The 19,353-nt window shown below is 39.6% G+C and overlaps 1 protein-coding gene across 2 annotated transcripts in view; it reads left to right on the top strand.

The window, feature by feature from the left end:
* The first annotated feature begins 2,106 nt into the window (after nucleotides 1-2,106).
* Nucleotides 2,107-19,353, top strand: part of sh2d3a (SH2 domain containing 3A) — a 20,977-nt gene continuing 3,730 nt past the window's right edge. Inside the window, exons 1-17 of one of the 2 annotated variants that reach the window (XM_072384733.1) lie at nucleotides 2,107-2,561; nucleotides 2,762-2,853; nucleotides 2,957-3,074; nucleotides 6,194-6,223; nucleotides 6,313-6,374; nucleotides 6,464-6,600; nucleotides 11,232-11,271; nucleotides 11,446-11,562; nucleotides 13,571-13,714; nucleotides 14,325-14,614; nucleotides 15,375-15,460; nucleotides 16,977-17,096; nucleotides 17,186-17,343; nucleotides 17,458-17,658; nucleotides 18,095-18,256; nucleotides 18,798-18,913; nucleotides 19,164-19,335. In XM_072384733.1, the coding sequence (XP_072240834.1) occupies nucleotides 2,764-2,853; nucleotides 2,957-3,074; nucleotides 6,194-6,223; nucleotides 6,313-6,374; nucleotides 6,464-6,600; nucleotides 11,232-11,271; nucleotides 11,446-11,562; nucleotides 13,571-13,714; nucleotides 14,325-14,614; nucleotides 15,375-15,460; nucleotides 16,977-17,096; nucleotides 17,186-17,343; nucleotides 17,458-17,658; nucleotides 18,095-18,256; nucleotides 18,798-18,913; nucleotides 19,164-19,335 (2,043 nt within the window). In that variant the 5' untranslated portion in view covers nucleotides 2,107-2,561; nucleotides 2,762-2,763. Of the gene's footprint in view, nucleotides 2,562-2,761; nucleotides 2,854-2,956; nucleotides 3,075-6,193; nucleotides 6,224-6,312; nucleotides 6,375-6,463; nucleotides 6,601-7,499; nucleotides 7,790-11,231; nucleotides 11,272-11,445; nucleotides 11,563-13,570; nucleotides 13,715-14,324; nucleotides 14,615-15,374; nucleotides 15,461-16,976; nucleotides 17,097-17,185; nucleotides 17,344-17,457; nucleotides 17,659-18,094; nucleotides 18,257-18,797; nucleotides 18,914-19,163; nucleotides 19,336-19,353 lie in introns of those variants that run through there. The other variant, XM_072384734.1, reaches the window with a different exon arrangement.

The raw sequence follows: 19,353 nt of genomic DNA, 5'->3' as shown, positions 1-19,353 counted from the left end.
AGTCTTGGCTGGAGCCTTTCTGTGTGGAGTTTGCATGTTTCCCGTGCATATGTTGGCGTCCTCTCACAGACCAAAGCATGCATGTTAGGTTAATTGGTGATTCCAAATAAACTGGAAGGCTGATTGTGAGCATGCATGGTTGTTTGTGTTGGTCCTGTGATGGACTGACAACCTGTCCAGGGTGTTCCATGCCTCTCACTTAGTGGCAGCTTGGACAGACTCAAGCAACTTTGAAAAGGATGAAGTGGATACGGAAAAGGAATGAATGTTGAGTGAAGTACATGGTGTTTTATAGTAACTGTCCTCATTTGAATTATCATGGAAATTCTACAACACCATCTTCATTGTCTAAATAGTGTTTACTATTCATTTAAAACCATATTTGTGGGTTCTGGACATCTTTTGGTTCTGAGTGTACACATTTTTGCAGAGCTGCTGGCTTTTTGAATCCACTCAAATAAGACTAATGGGAAGTTAAAGGGGATGGGGGTTCTTGGAGCTGAGCAGGCACTATTTACATCTCGTGTGTTCAATATCTGCTGTCTTTTCAATGATGTGTTAATTCATCACTGTATAAAAAGGGTCCAATACCGCCCTTTGAAAAAGTTCAGATGACTTGTCTATTTTGTTCTCTCACATAAGTTGTGTGTCATACACTTTACATATTCACACCAACAAAACTGTCAACCAGCATTTAAAGTCCTGAAGATTCATCCTGGGCAGGATGAATCTGGTATAGAAACTTGATGGAGACAACAGTACTAACTGAAGTACAGCAAGCACAGAGTTGGATGTAACCTTTATCAAACAGCATTATTCAGAATTTTTTATTTACTGCTGATCTTGCATGTAAGACAAATGACTAATGTCATGATTAATGATTATAGATTAAGCATCCAAAAGTATAATAGTAAAGATTAGCTACATCTCAATCAGCCAGATTGTATAGCTATGCAGTAGCATTTTGTACATAATAAGTCTGGGTTTTTTTTATACTATAATTACATATCATAATCACTATCATACCTGTGTGATGTCTGATACTGCACAGTTATCTGGGTTTGTAGGTTTTGTTTTGTGTGTACAGTTACACACTTTTTCAAATAGCTTAAAGAAACACATTTTCTCTCTGAAGTAGTTTGGGATAAGTTTAATACATTTGGATGCAAATTCATTTTTAAATTATTAAAAAAATATCATAGCACGATTTGATTGAAGGGATTTCCCACAGTACTTTTATAGTATTGAACATGCTGAAAGGTAGAGGCATGTTTCTGCTAAATCATATCAATATGTTTTTAAAAAAGCTGAATCAAACTAATTGAATTTCAACATCTTTTTTGTGTGTAGAGGGTGCAGAATAAGTTTCAAACTGAAACTTCCGACATGTCAAGGCTACCTATGATGTGTTTTCTTTTCCATTTGGATGAAAAGATCTTGACATTCAAAAGCTCAGTGTATCATATAAACTGTGCCTGTGACTCTCTGTTGAACAGTGTTCACCGTGGCCACAAATGGAAGGTACAGGATTACAGTGACTTCTATTGCATGGCGTACCTGTTATGTTGCAAAGTCATTCTCTTTCTCACAAAGAAAAGTGTCTCTGTGCCCATTATACAGCGACAATTAACGTTATATACAGCTGGTCTACATCATGTAAAACAGAAAGCTACAAAGTCTTGCTTTACATATAAAAGATATGAGGATGAGCTTGTGAACCAAAGGTAGCTGACACAAAGAATGAGAAGGTGAGATTTGGGGAGGGTAAGATGCACCTTCTTTTGATTTGACCGGGATGGGTCTCATATGGAACAAATAATCACACTATAACATTTTAAATATCTGGTGAGGGATTTCATCATGAAGGACTGGCAGCTTTTACAAAAGGTGTGACTAATGGGGGAAAATTCATTAACTGCAATGTGCCATATGACTATAAATGATTTCAGTTCCCTGTTCCTTTTGCATTGTGCAAATGATCCAGATGACTAAACAGACCTTTGGGTATCAAAAAGTTGGCAGGACTCTGCCACTTTTATTTCAGCACTAGGTGTCACTCTTATACACAGCATTACTTTTTCTGAACTGTAGCTCCAACTCTCTCCTCTTGCTGGAGAAACAGAGAGTTTGGACAACTCATCACTGTGCACACATACCTATCTCTGACTTGACATGCTGACAGCTGCCTAACATTTTAACACCCCTCTTCTTGTTTTTCTCAACACCATGACATGCTTATACCTGTTCTCTCCACCTCCTGAGAGCTCATTCTAATTCCTGGGCTGTGATTTGCTGATCTATTTGCGGGGGCTGCGTGCCCACTGTAAAATCTGATTGGCCTTTTCGGGTGACCCAGCGGGTTTGAGGGGGAGCGGGCTTCCACTGTCACCACAAAGAGAAAGTGAGACGTTGTCTCGATGACAGAGGCAAACTAGATCAGAGCAGCTGCAAAGAAGGAGGGAAACATAGGAAAAGAGAGATAAGAAAGAAATCCAACAGAAAAAAATTTAAGGAGAAACAAAAAACAAATCCCAGAGTGCAACGGTGGATCCTGTAAACAGGTAGGTGTTACATTCTGTAGCTCCTGCAAGACAAATAATGCTAAGACTCTCTGCTTGAGTGTCTAAAAAGTAAGCTTGTGTCATGCAGATACTTCATTTGTTTTCTCTGACACTGTTACGCACAGAAACATGTACAAACATGCACGTGTTAGCATTTGTGCTGGTATGTAATCTGTATCTTTTCTCTCTTTGCTGTTTAGACATGAATAATCGCTCTATCGCCTGGTGGCTGAGACAGATTGGCCTTCCCCAGTATACCAAAACACTAGAGAGTGAATATTACGGTCTCGAAGTATGTGAATGTTCAAAAGTCAGTGTTTCTTTTATTCTGTCACCGAATCCTCACAATCCTCAGTTGGGCTTATCCGGTCTCCCTGGTTGTTGTTTCTCTGCAGGGTTTACTAAATGTAACAGATGGAGAGCTGAAGGATGCAGGAATTGAAGATGCAACACACAGAAAAAACATTCTGACTCAGCTTTCAAGACATCGGCAGAGGCTGGACCCACATTCTGGTGACACACAGGACACATGCACACAAAGATGGACAGTAATTTGTTAGCTTTATCGTAAATGTATTGTATTCTGTTGGATCCCAGGCTGAACTTGACAGCAAACAAACGGGCTTCAGAACTCAACAGGCTCCTACAGTTTAAAGCTAATGTGTAGAAAACACATTTACTTTTGCTGAAATATTGCTGCTGTAAATATTCAGCACTGAAACAAAGCATCGGTGGTGATGACAGTAGCCTTAAAACGAGTTGAAGTTTTACCTCTGTGGTTGAAATGAATGGTCGTATGTTGCATCTCACTAATTAATGTGTAACAAACCTCTCATCAGATATTAAAGCTATACATTATTCTGCATTATTCAAAGAACAGAAGAGGCTGGGGTTTTTGTAGTAGAATAAACAAGCTTACAAACATGACCAGAGAGATAATGCCAGCCTTCAGTAATTGGCAGTACTTACTATCAAAGTCAATAAAGACGTTGAGAACAAAGGAAAAATGGTAAAAACATCAATGCGAACACTTTAATGGTGCAAGTAAAGGGTACTTGCTTCTATTATTTCTCATCTATGTCAGATTTTGAAATATGGGTTTATTCGAGTTGTTTGTTCAAGTTTATGTGTTTTTTTTTAACTGAATCTATTTGAATCTATGAACTGAAACCAAAGATAACCTCCCTGTGAGTGCCCTCATTGTGAAGAGCTCAGTGTCTGTTGTGCTCATCTATGCTGAGCACGATAAGCCGGTTCATCAAGTCAAATGTTACTTGCCGTTTTTATTAATGTGTTGATGTTAACTGATAGAAGTTTCAAGTGAAAACAGAGAGAAAGCCCTCAACAATTGTCACACGTTAATCAATGTCTCACAGTTTAAATCAAGTGGAGTATAATGTTTTAATGTCTCTTGACATAAAAAATCATCTGGTCCTAATCAAGTCTCAAAAAGAAGAACAATACATTACATATCGTGTCATTTTCTGGTCTACAACAACTAAGCCATATGCAAAAGAGGTGCATGGAAAAAGTAAGTGATTTAAGAGGTTGATTAGCAACCAGGTGCTGCTGAATCAAATACGCTTGATTAATTGATCACCATCAAGTGTGAGCACTTATATAAACGTGGAAGTTTTGGCAGTTTTGGAGCATCCAGGTGTGTGTTAACATCAGCAATCATCTTACAGAAGAAAATATTGCCGCGTATCAATCTGGGAAGGGTTATAGGGTTATTTCCAAACTATTTTGAGTCTATCTTTCTAAAGTAAGAGAAGAAATGACTAGTTGAATCTATTGCTGCTAAATGCGGTCCTACAAGCTGTAGAATCGTGGAGTGTACTTAGTTTTTCACATGCTGTTTTTGCATTTTGACTTAGTTTTCATCAAACAAATAAATACACTGTGTAATATGTTTGGTATTGTGTTCATTTGATGGTCTATTGACCTAATTTGAAGACCAAGGACCTGTTCTAGAAAACAGGGTAAGTGAGTTAGCAAGGTAACTTCAGATTCAGCTCTGGATCTTCAGTACCACAAAGCTGGTTCCCAGCTTGATGGCATGTGTCACCAAAGCTAACATGCTGGGTTAAGAGATCAACACATGTCAAAGCAGTCAAAAATATTTGATGCTGTCAGAATCAGAATCTGTGTCTGACTCAGTTATGTACTTTGACTTTCACTTAGAAGCATCTTTGCAAGAGAAGTGTTAGCTGAAGAGAAAGCTTGTCTAGAACAGACTGATTACTGTAAAAGTCGTTGTTCCCTGCTGACTTTTAAAGAGTTGGAACTTTTATATATCAAAATCAGTATTAAAATATAAAAAAAATTCCTCCTTATTTCTTACAATATATGAGTGTGCAGAGTATGACATTTGCAGAAAAACAAACAAACAAAAAAGTTCCGTACATTTATCTTCATATTCACATATAACTTAGACAGAGTTGGAAAAATGAATTAAAATCTCTTGACTCCTGAAAACCCTCTTGTTTGGGATTTTATTACCTGACTGGCAAATTTTGACATTTTTTAAGCCCACTGACTGGGTTTGAACTGTTTTTATGTTTGTTCATTTCGACTGTTTGTTGCAAAAAGCCATTACATTTTTTGTCAGCTTTCCTTCCTGCTTTTGCCACAGCCACCGTGCTGCTGACTAGACCTACAAATTGTGATTGGTCACCTGATGCCTACTCCAACCAATTTTACATAAGCGCGCAAACATCCACGGTCAGAAAACCGGAGTTTAGTCGATAACCAGCGTTCAAAGTACCACTTAGTGAGAACACGTTGCTAGGGTTAGTTCTTGATCACTTAAAGATACCATGGATATGCTGAACCTGCTTCAACAGGCCCCGGGTAAAGACCAGGGGATTACTTTTTAATAGTCTAAAAGATAAAACCTTAACATTTTTTACATAACTTTTAACATGTAATTATATGTATTAGCTCTGTGACTGAAAACAAAAGAATATACCCAGCCTAGCTCAATCCAACGACAAAACCCACACAAATGACCCTCAAAACCTATTTCCAATCAGTATTCGGTCCAGCGTCAAGTGTCTGCAGTAGTTGATGGTATTTTTCTCTCTGACAACAATCTACACTAACATGAACACAACTCCCGGGTGCACGTGCTAATATTCAGTGACGGTGACAGAACTACGAGAGTGGGCTCAGCTCTCTTTTTTGCATTGATCGACCATAATGCCTCACATGGAGAGTCCAACACTGACAGAAGCAACTTCCAGGGAAGAGATTGATCAGTTTTAGTTTTGCAAGACGTCTGGCGGCTTAGTCTCAGTGGTGCTGTGTGGAGCCGATGTCGACAGTCAAGTCAAAAACATAAACTAGTCTGATTATCTGAGAAAGTCTTGATTCTTCGAAACTAGGGTCAAAAGCCTGCAGAATACAGTGGAATGCCATCCCGTGGCCTGGAAGTTAGGAGTAGCTACTGGGCTGATTCTGAATACACTGTAGTCCTCAGAGCAGAGAGTAAACACATTATTTCTGTCAGTGGGAAAGGATTTAATTTGCTTGCTTTAGCAAGTGTACTTACACTTAAAAACCTGTTTAATTACACTACTTTTAATGTAAAAAGCAGCGCAATTAACAGTGTGTTTCTTTTTTTATTATAGCTTCATTTATCACAGATGGATATGACAGTGGTATGGATCCTTTTTTTATCTTTAACTCTCTGTGCACATATTCTAATGTGTCAAACTATTCCTTTAAAAATGACTTTTTGTCCTCTCAGATGTGCAGGTCGTGAAGCGCAGGGCCAGCCGGAAATACTCCCTGGGATCATCTCTGGATCTGGTAACACTGGCAGCGTTGCAGAATTCTAACATGAAAGAAATAAAGATTTAAGGTGCAACATTAATCACATCTCTTCCACTTGCCCGCAGGAGAAGCCGAAGGATCTGTTTCGTCAGAGTGTTCTCCGCCTCCAACGTGCTGATAAGAAACACCGACTGTCTGCTTCCTGCTCACAGCTCCGACCCCTGGAGGAGGTCAACGCTATCAACCAGGAGAGCAAGCACAGGTAAGCTTACCCCCAGTGAGTGCTTCATTAAAAGAGTGTGATATTGTTTGTAGATTTGAGAAGGAGGTGAACTTTCCCTGGGCAGTCAGTTCATGTCTGGCTAATCATTAACTTATGTCTCATAAAGCTGTTTAGACTTCATAAGGTGAAGCCAACGATCAGTCCTCTGTAAATAGGCTGAAAAGGCCCTGAATGGAAATCTTTTTTAGAGATGAATGTCATGATTTCATGGAGCACTTTCATCAAGAAAGAAAGTACACAACTTACACAATAAACAACACACATTGAGACTTTAACATTCAGCTCACACTTCCTCTGATGAAAGGTCAAGGACTGAGAGACAAAGCCAAATCTGTGTTTGTAAGCTGTTTAACCTGAAGTCCAGATGTCCAGGTTCAGTGTCGTCTTAAAAATTAAAAGTGGGCGGCAGAAGGTGAGAAATTAAAAGAAAAACAAGAGTCTCAGTAAAGTCAGAAACCATGTGCTGCCAGAAAAAGTTCACTATGCCCTAAAACTGAGTCTACAAGTCTGTGGAATGTTGCTGAAGAGATTTAACACCTTTAGTCTTTCAAAGGATAGAGTGGGGAGAGATTTTTAACATGTTGTTCCAAAGCTGTGGATACAAAACAAGTCTATAAAATGACCCTTCCAGCTTCACAGTGCCTCTCAATCACTTCACTGTGGAGGTTAAGAGCGAATGGTTTTCTTTTGTCACAGATATTTTTTTTCTTATAAATACATGTGTGGCCAGCACCAACATTCTACATTCTCCCATGCTCTGTCTTTCCACGTAAAGCCAACTGAACTTACCTGTGGTGAAATGCACTGTTCTAAAACCACAGTGGGTCCTGCTCCCTACCTACAAAGGCAGGGTATTGTCTCGACTGTGGCCAGGTGAAGTGTCAGCTCTGCTTGTGTTGGTATCTGGGGAATGCCAGACAGATAGCTGATGGTGTTTCAGCACCGGCGCTTGGGGCGGGGAGAAGGAGCGCTCGGAAGAACTTGTGGGAACTCGTCCGACTCGTCCTTACGCGGGGAGGAGAGGAAGGAGAGGATAAGGGGGCAGGGAGGAACCACAGCAGGGAAAGGCAGTACATTACAGCTTCCCAGCTGTTGTCTGTTGGTGTTGATTTGGACCATAAACCGTAAAACATGCCTGGGACGAATGAGCTGTGACTCGAACAGACAGGTAGGAAGGACGAACCGTTGCTGCCTTGTTCTGACTTTTAAAACAACGGACTGCTTTGTTCATTAACGCCAAATGTTACAAGTTGTGACTTTTCTTTTGACTGATGTTAAACTTCACGCTGATTATTTTTTTCCCCCAACAGGATCCATTTACCAAACTGTTTAAAATATGTACGGCCTAAATGTACTTGACAATGCTTACTTTCGGGTTGTTGTTACCTGTAGCCTTCAGCTAACCACCCATTGCGCAATGACCTGGCACTGGTTTGGACTCCTTGGACCGTATCGGTTTCTGCCCAAATGGCGCTTGCCTCTGTTGGCGGTTGGTATTAACTCAAAGTGTCAGATCACAAAGATGAAGTATAGGTGGCTGGTCGGTCTGAAGAAAATAGTTAGAAACAATGCAATGTGTGGTGTCGTGTTACATTTCACAATAGTGGCACTTCGAAGCTCATTGCACAGGTGTTTTGGTGCGCTGCATGAACCAACGCCCCTTAAACAGGATATTATACCTTTTTACCTCATAACAAACCTCAAAACTGCGATTCAACTGGATCTATTCGTGTTTGTGTGCCTTTTTAACAGTTTATTCCGACGTATTCGGCTAAATCAAACACACTTCTTCCAACTACCTGCAATAACTGCTACTTGTTTTTACTGTTTGTCCACTCAGTTTATGTCAGTCAGGACATCTGACTTTGTATTGTTACAGAGTAAGTTCTGTGTTTTTAAATCTTGGGCTGTCGCTTAGACAAAAGAAACTAGGCAAAATTTGCGGTCCTGACTTTTGGGGAATTCTCGATATTTATTTGTACAATCTTCCTTGCATTTTGCAGACCAATCAAGAAAGCAATTTCTGGAAAGAGACTTGCATGGTGGCTGTGAAAGGCCAGTAGTTTGAGCACCTCTGAAGAAATAGGGTCATGTCCGAGTTGTTTGTTTCAGAGAGCTCAGGAAGATGTAACAGCCCCAAGGGAAATGATGACGGTTTTTAGAACGTCTTTCATTATGTTTACAATTTGCATGTAAAACTTAGAAAATTGATTAATGAAGGATTTACTTTCTTTTCCTTTTTTTTTTTCCAACTGAATTTTGCTTTTGTCAGTGACAATGTGGGAAATGCTGTGTAAACAAAGTTCTTTTAAAAGTGACTGTGCTTCAGATTTATAAAGTTGTGTTTTGGTTTTAAGGCATTACTTGATTTTCTGTTGAAGTCACTGAAGCAGCTTCATGAAATGTTGCAGAGTATAAATTAATAATTAAGTTCAAGAAACATTGAAAATAAACGACTGAAATTTTTCCAGTGTCTTCAAATGATCGATTCCTGTACATTCCTGTTTGTGTAATGAGCAATTCTCTAGGAGTACTGAAAATGTTTAATGTGTTCTTATTAAAAGCACAATTAACTACATCATCCAAAATGGCCATAGTCAAATTGATACAAATATAAAGAGCTGTGACAGATATCCCTTTTAAAATATATAACCCCAAGTTTGGACAGTTTGTAAAATCGTGCATACAAATCTGAACAGATTGGTTTGTAAATCTCTTAACCCAACATTTGACTCATTGTAGAACATAGAAAACATGTCAGATGTTGAAAGTGAGACCATTTGACTATTTCGTGAATGTTTAATTCAGGAAGCTTTTTAATGTTTAATTTTGATGGCAGCAACAGCTATTAAAAAGCTGGGACAACCGAAACCTGGAAAAGTGGTACTACAAAAACACGTTGAAGGCAAAGGTTGCAGCTAATTAAGTTAGCTGGCAACAGGTCAGTAATGCGATTGGTTTAAAAATTACACTTTGGGCGGTAAAGATGTACAAGGGTTTAACAGTCTGCAAAAAAAAATTGCCAGAAATTGTGGAGGAATTTCAGAATGAAGTTCCTGAACGAAAAAGTGTAAAGAATTTAAATATTCCATCATCCAACACTACATAATATAGTCAAAGGATGAAAGGAGCACGGCTATATATATGGCGTGCCCATGATCTTCGGGCCCTCAGGCAGCACTGGATTAAAAACTCAGACTTGATTCTGTCATAGAAATCACTGCATGGGCGCATCCAAAAATCATTGTCTGTGAGCACAGTGCTCTGTGCCATCCACAAATGCAGGTAAAAGCTCTATCACAAAAAGGAGAAGCCTTATATGAACATGATTCAGACACACCACTGTCTTCTCTGGGCCAAAGCTAATTTGCAATGGACTTTTAATGGCAAGGTGGAAAACTGTTGAAATTTAACAATTTTAGGGGAAATTCTGGAGATCACAGAACTAAAAGGAGAGGAACCATCCAGCTTGTTGTCAGCACCTAATTCAAAAGCCTGTATCTTCATGTATTGCGGATGCATTAGTGACTTTGTCATTAGTAATTTACACCTCTGGAAATGAATCATCAGTACTGAAAGGTACATACAGGTTTTAGACCAGCATATGCTCCCATCCAGATGACATGTTTTTCAGAGAAGGCATGGCTCCATAGGACAAGAATCACTGGCCCGACTGGCCTGACTGCAGTCCTGACTTTTCACCAACTGAAAACATTTGGTGCAGCATGAAAAACCTAAAGAAAGAAGAAGAGGACTGAAGAGGACTGATGGACAGCTAGAATCCTATATTAGACAAGAATGAGACAACATTGCTCTCCTAAAAGTCTCCTCAGTTCCCAGACGATCACAGGCTTGTTAAAAGAAGAGAGGATGCTGCACAGTGCTTAACATGGCCCAGTCCCAACTTTTTTTGAGATCTGTTGGTGCTGTCAACTAAAAGATTAACCCATAGTTTTCTTGAAATAGTAAAATATCTCACTTTCAACACTTGATATGTTTTCTATTGTGAAGCAAATGTTGTTTTATGAGATCTGCAAATCACTGTTTTCTGTTTTGCAGGATTTGTTGCATTGGGTTTGAATTTGTGTTAAGATGCCAATATTTAGTAGATTGGTGACTTAATGGCAGTATTGGAAAAAACCCAGTATGTTAATTTTATTTTAACAATGTTAATAGTGATGTCCAGGATCAAATCAGGATAACTAAGTCTTTTTCTCATCACTGCTTTGAGCACAACGCATCACATATGTGTGATTTCTTCCATTTCATGTAACTGTGTTCAAGAACGAGACAGGTACATGTATATATTTTGTATAGAAGGTACTTCATATGATCACTGTGAGTTGTCTCTTTAGGCCTCTTCAAGCTCTGTGAGCTCTTTGTGTTTTCAGAGACAGGAAAGTGGAAGCTCAGGGAGGAAGGAAGGAGGAAAATGAGGCAGGCTATTGAAAGGCTGTTAGTTTTTCTGGTGCTAATGACAGACCCAGACCTTGGCCTTCTATCCTTGTACTGTTTTGTGTGTAAGGAAAAAAAAACTTGGCACCACAATCTGTGGCTCTCTGCTGTTTTGTGTCGTAGCCACAAATCACCTCTTTGCTCTCATTTTTCAGCAAGAGGAGGAGTATCAGCGCTTACCTCAGCCATCTCAAGGTAAGAGGTTAACCAAGCGTCCTCACTTGCTTTCCTCACATGCTTTTCACTGCTTCCTCTTGTTTTTCGCTTCATATTGCCCTTGAAAGCCTTACTCGTACAAAATGTGGGCAGAGAAAACATTCAGACAGAGTAACCATGGTGTTTGCTGAGCTGCAGCTGTGTGTGTTGTAGTTGTTTGGTGGTCGGAGAGAGATGGACTTACTGAAGAAGGAGCTGGAAGAAGAGCTGAAGCTGAGCACTGAGGACCTGAGGAGCCATGCATGGTACCACGGACCGCTGAGCCGGGAGGTGCACATTAGACCGTACTATTCATACTTTATTTGCACTTAATGAAAAGTTTTTAGTGCACACAAATGAGCAGAATAAACAGACTATTCTTTGGGAAATGTGCTTTGCTGTTATCTCATGAAAAGACTCGTCTCTACACAATGAGAGAAATTGCCAGTAACGATAGTGTGTATCTTTTGGATGTAATATGAGGGCGAAACTCATTGTCACATCATTTCCTTAGAGTCTTGTTAGCTGGAAAAGTGTTACTATGTGGCGCTTTCACACTAAACTAGGGAATTACTGAGTGTTTTAGGAGCTGGGGAGCTTCCCGAAGGACAACATACTTTTGTGGACTTTTTCTTGGGCTGCAGTTACATTGCAGGAAGAAACCCTACAGTGTGTCCTCAAAATTATGTTTGCAATTCCTTCTGCACAAAATGCGTGTAATGTTAAGAACTGCTGTGTATAAGGCCAATATTTTACCAGTGTTTACAAGATTTTTTATAATGGCAGGTTCTGGAGCTGTGTTCATATGGTCAGCAAGTTTTTACTTTGTTTGAACCACTCAGTTCAAAATGACTGCACAAAGTTACCTTGATGCTGGAAAAGTACTAATAGCATAAAGACTACAAAATGAGCTCTACAAACAATGATCTGGTCAGTTCCTTCAGTGTGGACACAAAAAAGAGAGCTTTTCCCTTTGATAGTTATAAGAATATGCCTATGCATATCTGCCCAGCAAATATCAATATTGAATCAATAATGATATTTATTTTTCTTTAAATAAATGTGCCCAAATATTGAAGTGCAATGTAGGACACATAATCTGCCGTGTTGTCCATTTGCTGTATACTGCAGTGTTTTCCCTGCAAATTAAGGTTTTAGACATACTAAAAAATAAATTAAAATTCTACAAAGCATCTTAGTATGACTGACTCAGTCATTGTCTGGCACACCATCTTTCATTTTATCTTTGCTACACTTTGGTTTTTGCATGGATTAAACTAAGACTATATAGTGTGTTAATCACTGGGTTTTATTGCTGGTTGGCAGGTTTTGTAACCTTTGGTGATGTAACCTGATTCTTTGTTTCCCCTGGTTATCTGGTACATATGCTGAGCTAGAAGCTGAAAGCTATGCCAGCTGATGGATCCAGTCAGCTGATGGTTCATTCAGTGCTCCATCCTAAAACTACTGTGAAATGTCAACAATAAATCCTGTTAGCAAAGGTTCAGATCTTTGAATCCATCCACTCCACTGAGTTTACTGATACATAAGCCATTATGATATGAAACAAATTATTTTCTTAAAAAAAAAAAAAAGACTCAATCTGATTAATTTCTAGGCCTGTCATAACTATAACATTGTTGCTTGAATGCAGTTATTTGAGATGGTTTTGACCACTTTGGGTAACCTTCATTCCTTTTTCAAATGACTTTTTATACAAAATACTGGAGTGAGACTTGTCCACCATTTAAGGCTTAACTTTTAATAATGTGCTCCCATTGCACATCCTTCGTGTGCGCTGATTTAATAGCATCTGAGTGGAGAATTGGCACCAGCGGTTGTATATCTGAAGGTGCTTAAGTTCTGAAATGAGAGTTATAGATAAGTCCAAACACCACAGGGCTTCTGTTGGCATCTTTTGGTTTGTTGCTTTAGGAAAGTGCAAATATTTCTGTCATGAAGATGATCATGAGGTTTTCAACAATTTCATCCACCACTTTTATTTTAGTACCTCATGTAATTGCGATAAACCTTAACTGAAAACAGATAGCGATGGAGCTTACTCAACATTACAACAGAACTGTACTTTATTGGATTAGCTGCATTAGACTGAATTTGTTTTGCCTACACCGCATGGGAGTGGTATCAACTTAGTGTGCCAACTCAAAAGAAAAATAACATTTCCCAAAATGGGTTAGCATTTTTTTTCTTTCTGTTTATCTGCACTTACACTTGAGCTGTATAGAGTTTGATGTCACTGTGTCAAGCTGACCAAGTTAACCCGCTGACTTGTCTCCAGGCTGCAGAGACTCTCTTTGAGAGGGACGGTGACTTCCTCGTCCGCGACTCAAGCTCTGCCCCCGGTGACTATGTTTTAAGTTGCTTTTGGAACAACGGCCCGTTGCACTTTAAGATCATACGAGTGGTCCTTCGGCCCAAAAAGGTGTGTTCACATAATGTGTACCCATGCAAAGTAAACTGATGTGTACATTTAGTTTTTCTTTGTAGATTATTAAGCAACTACAGAAATTTTTTTTCAGTTTTTATAGTGATGTTGAATTAATCTGTGTGGGTTTTTTATTCATAGTTGTGCCAAACAAGTCATACGAAGATGTCACCATGACATCATCGAATTGGTGATAGCTACTATCTGACATATTTTAAACTAAATGATAACTGTGATATAAGTTGCAGTATAAGTGCAATATTTGTTATAATAACCCCCTCAAAACTTCATTAAATAATGTCAATTTAAGCTAAGGGCACATTAATTTTTTCCATCATGGCTAAGGGCTCTGGGCTGAAACATTTGGTAATTAATTGACAAAGTGATGATAGTTTGAAACTCAATGAGGTGGCAGATCGTGGACTTTTTATAGTTTTATTTATTTATTTATTTAATTCTGCTGTGACTATCGTGAGATGTGATAACTGCTATGTATACACACTGATCTTTGCTTAACTGCAAGCTACAATAGCCAACAGTTTGGCCTCCTTTTTTTGCTTTGAAGGGTCTGCTTGATATATTGTGTTTGCCTCCATCTGTACGACAGGGCTACTCTCGGGAGCTGTTCCAGTTTGAGGAGGATCGCTTTGACAATGTTCCCGCTCTGATCCGATTCTATGTGGGCGGACGCCGACCCATATCCCAGGCTTCAGGTGCTATTATCTTCCACCCAATCACAAGGACCCTTCCTCTACGTGTCATCTCTGAGCGACATGAAGAGCTCAAAAGCAGCAGCAGTGCAGGTTCAGGGAGAGAAAAACAGACTGAGCACAGCAAAAGACTCAGCTTCAGCTCAGCACACAACGACACACTGCAGGTCATCAATCCGCTGCTAAGGTTGGAGAAAGTGCAGTTTTGTGCGTATTTTACAACCCCGGTACAAAAAAAAATTGGGATCCTGTGTAAACTGTAAATTAAAAACAGGATGTGATGATTAGCAAATCTCATAAACGCACATATTTTATTCACAGTAGAATGTAGAAAATATCAAGTCAAAAGTGAGACATTTTTCTACGACAGGAAAAATATCTAATCTCATGTTTACTACTATTATTTGTCATTCCCTGTCCTTCTAATACTAATCTGAAAACATCTGGGAACTGAGGAGACTAGCTGCTGGACCTTTGGAAGAAGAATGTTCTCTCATTCTTGTCTGATATAAGATTATAGCACCTAAACAGTCCTGGGTTGTAATTTCTGTGTCATAATGCACCAAATGCATTTTCAGTCTGGACTGCAGGCAGGCCAGACCAGCACCCAGACTCCTCTACTATAAAGCTATGCTGCAGTTGTCACCTACCTACTTTTTTGAGAGTTGTCGCTGCCATTAAACTCAAGATTAGCTCCTATTTTTCATAGAATAGAAAAATGTCTCACTTTAACATTCTTTATGTTTTCTATGTTCTGTTGTGAATGAAATATTGGTGTGTGTGATTGGCAAATCATAGTGTTTTCTTATTATTTACATTTACCACAATGTCTCAACTATTTTGGAACTGGGGTTGTACATATGTGTATGCTGTACAGTGCTGACACATGATGCATCTAAATCAAATGGGTACAAACATGCAACCAAACTTTGTTCTATGTGTGGCAGGAGTGGCAGCCAACCCGCTAACTTGGAGAATGTTGGACGGAGACCTTCACTTCAGTATGCTCAGTCTGAAAGCAACCTACAAACTGGTACATGTCAACATGTGTCCTCTATATGCATGTGCCTCTGACTATACTTTTCTAATGTCCAGCACTGTTGCCGTTGATGGACTCATTTCCACTGAACAGAGCAGCTTATATACAACTTTTTGCCATGTCTAGTGTGCCAGGTCTTATGTTAATAAGTCGCAACATTCTGCACAAAATTATTAAATCAATAGTTAATATTATTATTATTCATATGTGTTAGCCTTAACGAAGGACGGTACACCAGATCTAGTCTTTGAAAGAAACCGCTGAGTTCTTAACTAATGAAAATTGTCCACAAAATGCAGATTGAGAGAATTAAGACCAAACCGCCACACAGTATTTGTCACCACAGTAAGTTGGAAAGAGCTGCAAACTTGTTTTTAGGTTGTAAAAGAGAACTTTTAAACATCAAAGTTTGTTTACAGGCCTTGGGGAGACAAACTGCATTTGTGAAGTGAAGCTGTTTAAAGCTTTTTGTGACTCCTCAGGGAACTGTGCTTGAAGAACACTGCATGTTAGAAACTGAGAAATAAAAAAATGGAGTGTGTGGAGAGACTGAGAAGTGCCTGCTGTCCACTTTGTATTCCTGGTTGAGTCTTGATGCTTTCAGGGACATTAACCACCACAGCCATATGGTTAATTTAAGTGCAGGTTGTTAGGGGCAAACAACAACAATGCAAGGAAAACAGATTTGTTTTGCTGAACTGAACCTGGATCTGACAGTGTGATTGACCTGCGATGCTAGATATCATATTGACAACTCTGAAAGTTAAAAGAAGTGGCAACTTCAGGATGCTCTGCATTTAAAACATTTATGGTTATTTGAACTTAATCAGAAACATGGCAGTTGCTTAAGAGAGTAAGTAAAGGAGATAACATGTTAAGCAAATAAGACCCAGTCCCACTTCCTCTTCTCAGCCCTACCACTGGGCTCTGCCCCTTGTTATGAAGAGATAAGCCCCTGTTTTGGGTTTGATGGCTTCCACAGCCCAGGTCAAAAGGCCTGATGACCACTTTTACTTTATCCAATAACATAAAGTGGCACTTTATCCTTTAAACATGGACGGTTAGGGCCATGGCTTAAGAACTCTTACAGGAGTATTTTCTCAAAAGAGGTGTGTGACTTTGGTTTCTGAGGATGGAAGGATCCTGCTGATTTATATAAATGAGGGAATTAAATTCATACTTTAAGTGCTTTGCAAAGAGGCAACTCTTTGCAAGACACTTAAAGGCAACACTTAAAGGCAGACTGCTAGATTAGATGCTGTTAGTTAAATTGGTATTCATTTAACAAAAAGGTGCAGTACAGAACAGACAAACTGGATTTAAGGTCATTTAGAGACAGAGAAAAAGATAAATCCAATCCAATAAAGCCAATCAGTCAATAAATCATAATATCCTTTAACAATGAGATACCAGTGTTGCTAATATCAATATCACCATTCTATAATGGGTAGGTTTTAACAACTTGAGCATAATATGACGAGTGACCTTTCTGTTCCTGTTTTTCATTCAGTTGTTCCACAGAACACTCAGTCGGAGGACACTGGCCCCACCCCCATCTCCCCAGTGTTTCGCACAGGCAGTGAACCCCTGCTGAGCCCACGACCACATCACACACGTCCCTCCCATCCAGGTAAATTGCAAATGTGAGCACATTCCTAGTTTTTCTTTGACCAGGAGAAAAAAACTCATCCATCTGAACTGTGCCCTGTGTGCCTGCAGGTGGTGGTGTAACTTTAAGAGGTTCAGATGGGCAGCTGCACCCCAGAGCTCCTCCGAAACCTCTCAGGGTCTCTGCTGTTTTCGCCAACATCGTACCTCCCCCACCCACAGACCGAGATGGAGACCCTTCTTCATTCTACGATGAGCTGGTTGTACAGGTAAGAACGTCTTCTTTGTTTTATCTGTCACCACTCTTAAATAATATATAAGGCTCTCCGGACTACCTGAAAATCCACCACGAATGGTTTAAATCCTGTGGTATTTGTGTCCAGGTGCCACAGTCAAGGCTGAAGGGCCACGTGGACCGACTGCGTGCAGAGGAGAAGTGGCAGAGCCGTGCACGCCTCACGGAGACTTCCTTTGGGTTACTGGAGGCCCAGACGAGCGAAGAATCATCACAGCTGCTGTTTGACAAAGAGCCCCAGAGGAAGGCAGCGGAGGAAGTGGAGGACTGGCATTTTGAACGGCCACATGTTTGTATAAATAACATTTATCTCACAGTTTGGTGCAACATTTGTTTCCGTTATTGGTAGATAAAGCCATGGGCCATACAGGGTATTAGTTTGATCACACCGTTATGATATATTGAAAGCAAGCTTTTTAAATAGTTGGGATTGCATTGAATTTGACAAAGTTTTATACTACTGCAGGATAAAGCGGTTCAAAACTTCAAGACCTGAATTCACAATGACATAAGATGGTTGAACAGAAAATGTATTTACAACGGTTTTAATAATAAAGAAACGAGATAGTATTATATACCATAAATTCCAAATGTCACAAGCCCCATCTTCTCAAGTGAGACTATTTGTTTGAATATTTAGTTTCTTTGGTGGAGACATTTTTTGCACATTTGTATGGTGTACAGAGGGATAGCAATACACTAATATGCTTTTTCCTCCATCACAGTTTGAGACCGTGTCCTGTTTCCAGCTGGACCAGTTTGAGTCGCTAATCTTGCCGGAGAACAACCGACCTCTGGAGCCCAGCGTCCTGCTCACGCTCAAAGAGCTCTTCAATCGCTCAGACACCAACACCACTGTGCTGCACATGCTCAGTGTTGACTGCCAGGTAGTCATAAAGCTTACTCTAATGCTGCATTTGATGGCTAAGGGAAACAGTGGCTGACGTAAAAATTTAAGGAAACAAGAAGATCTCCTTTCGTTACATTCCTACACAATAAACTAAAAAAAAAAGCCCTCTTGGCAAAGTTTTGTTTGATTTTTTAATTAATTTTTTTTTTTTTATTTATTAATTTATTTTTTTTAATGAACTACTTACATGTGATGAGCACATATGGCTTACAGCAAACCTAAAGGCGGCAACTTAATGCATCTGAAATTATGTGATTTCCCTCTCATCAGAGAATTCCGGAGTTGCCTTCAATTAGATATTTATGCAAAAGAGATTTACAAACAGCCTTTTGTTTTTTTTGTTTTTCACAAAAGCAAGTTAAAGTGAGGAAACTAACATCACATTTATTCTTTGATTAACGTGAGCTTTGCTTGTTCAACCAAACATTCTTGGAAATGGAAAGAAGTTTAAATGACATAGATTCAATGACTCCAGTGATGTAAAACCTGATGGACGTTTTTATTTGTCACCGTTGCAGGTCGCACGTATCGTCGGGGTTACTGATGAGCAAAAGAGGATTATGGGAGTAGATTCAGGGCTGGAGCTCATCACTTTGCCACATGGACACCAGTTACGACAGGATTTGCTAGAGAGGTACCTGCCACTGTCTCATGATGACAAACAAGCTCTAGTATATTGCAAAAAATACCTTACAACTTTTCCCTCATGGCATATACTCATTGAGACACTGCATATTTGGTTTAACTAAGTTTGTAACAGTTTAAAGTGACTCTGTGGATAATCGGGAGTATGTGGAACTCTCTTGTTTTGGGATGACCTCTGTCTGAGTGTAACTAGTTTGAGTTTTTTGTCCACTCACACATCTTCATCTGTAATTTTCTAGGCATCATCTTATATCATTGGGAGTGGCAGTAGACATCCTGGGCTGCACAGGGACCGTGAGCCAGAGAGCAACTGTTTTACACAAAGTGATCTTGTTGGCTCAGGCTCTGAAAGAACACGTTCATAACCTGTACTCCTTCTCAGCTGTGATGAAGGCTCTGGAGATGTCTCAGGTGCTGTACTCATGGTGC

This window comes from Leuresthes tenuis, unplaced genomic scaffold (assembly GCF_036924035.1).
Source record: "Leuresthes tenuis unplaced genomic scaffold, fLeuTen1.0.hap1 SCAF_4, whole genome shotgun sequence".
Classification (NCBI taxonomy): Eukaryota; Metazoa; Chordata; class Actinopteri; order Atheriniformes; family Atherinopsidae; genus Leuresthes; species Leuresthes tenuis.
The sequence above is the reverse complement of the archived record's forward strand: the minus strand, read 5'-3'. Positions and strand labels throughout refer to the sequence as shown.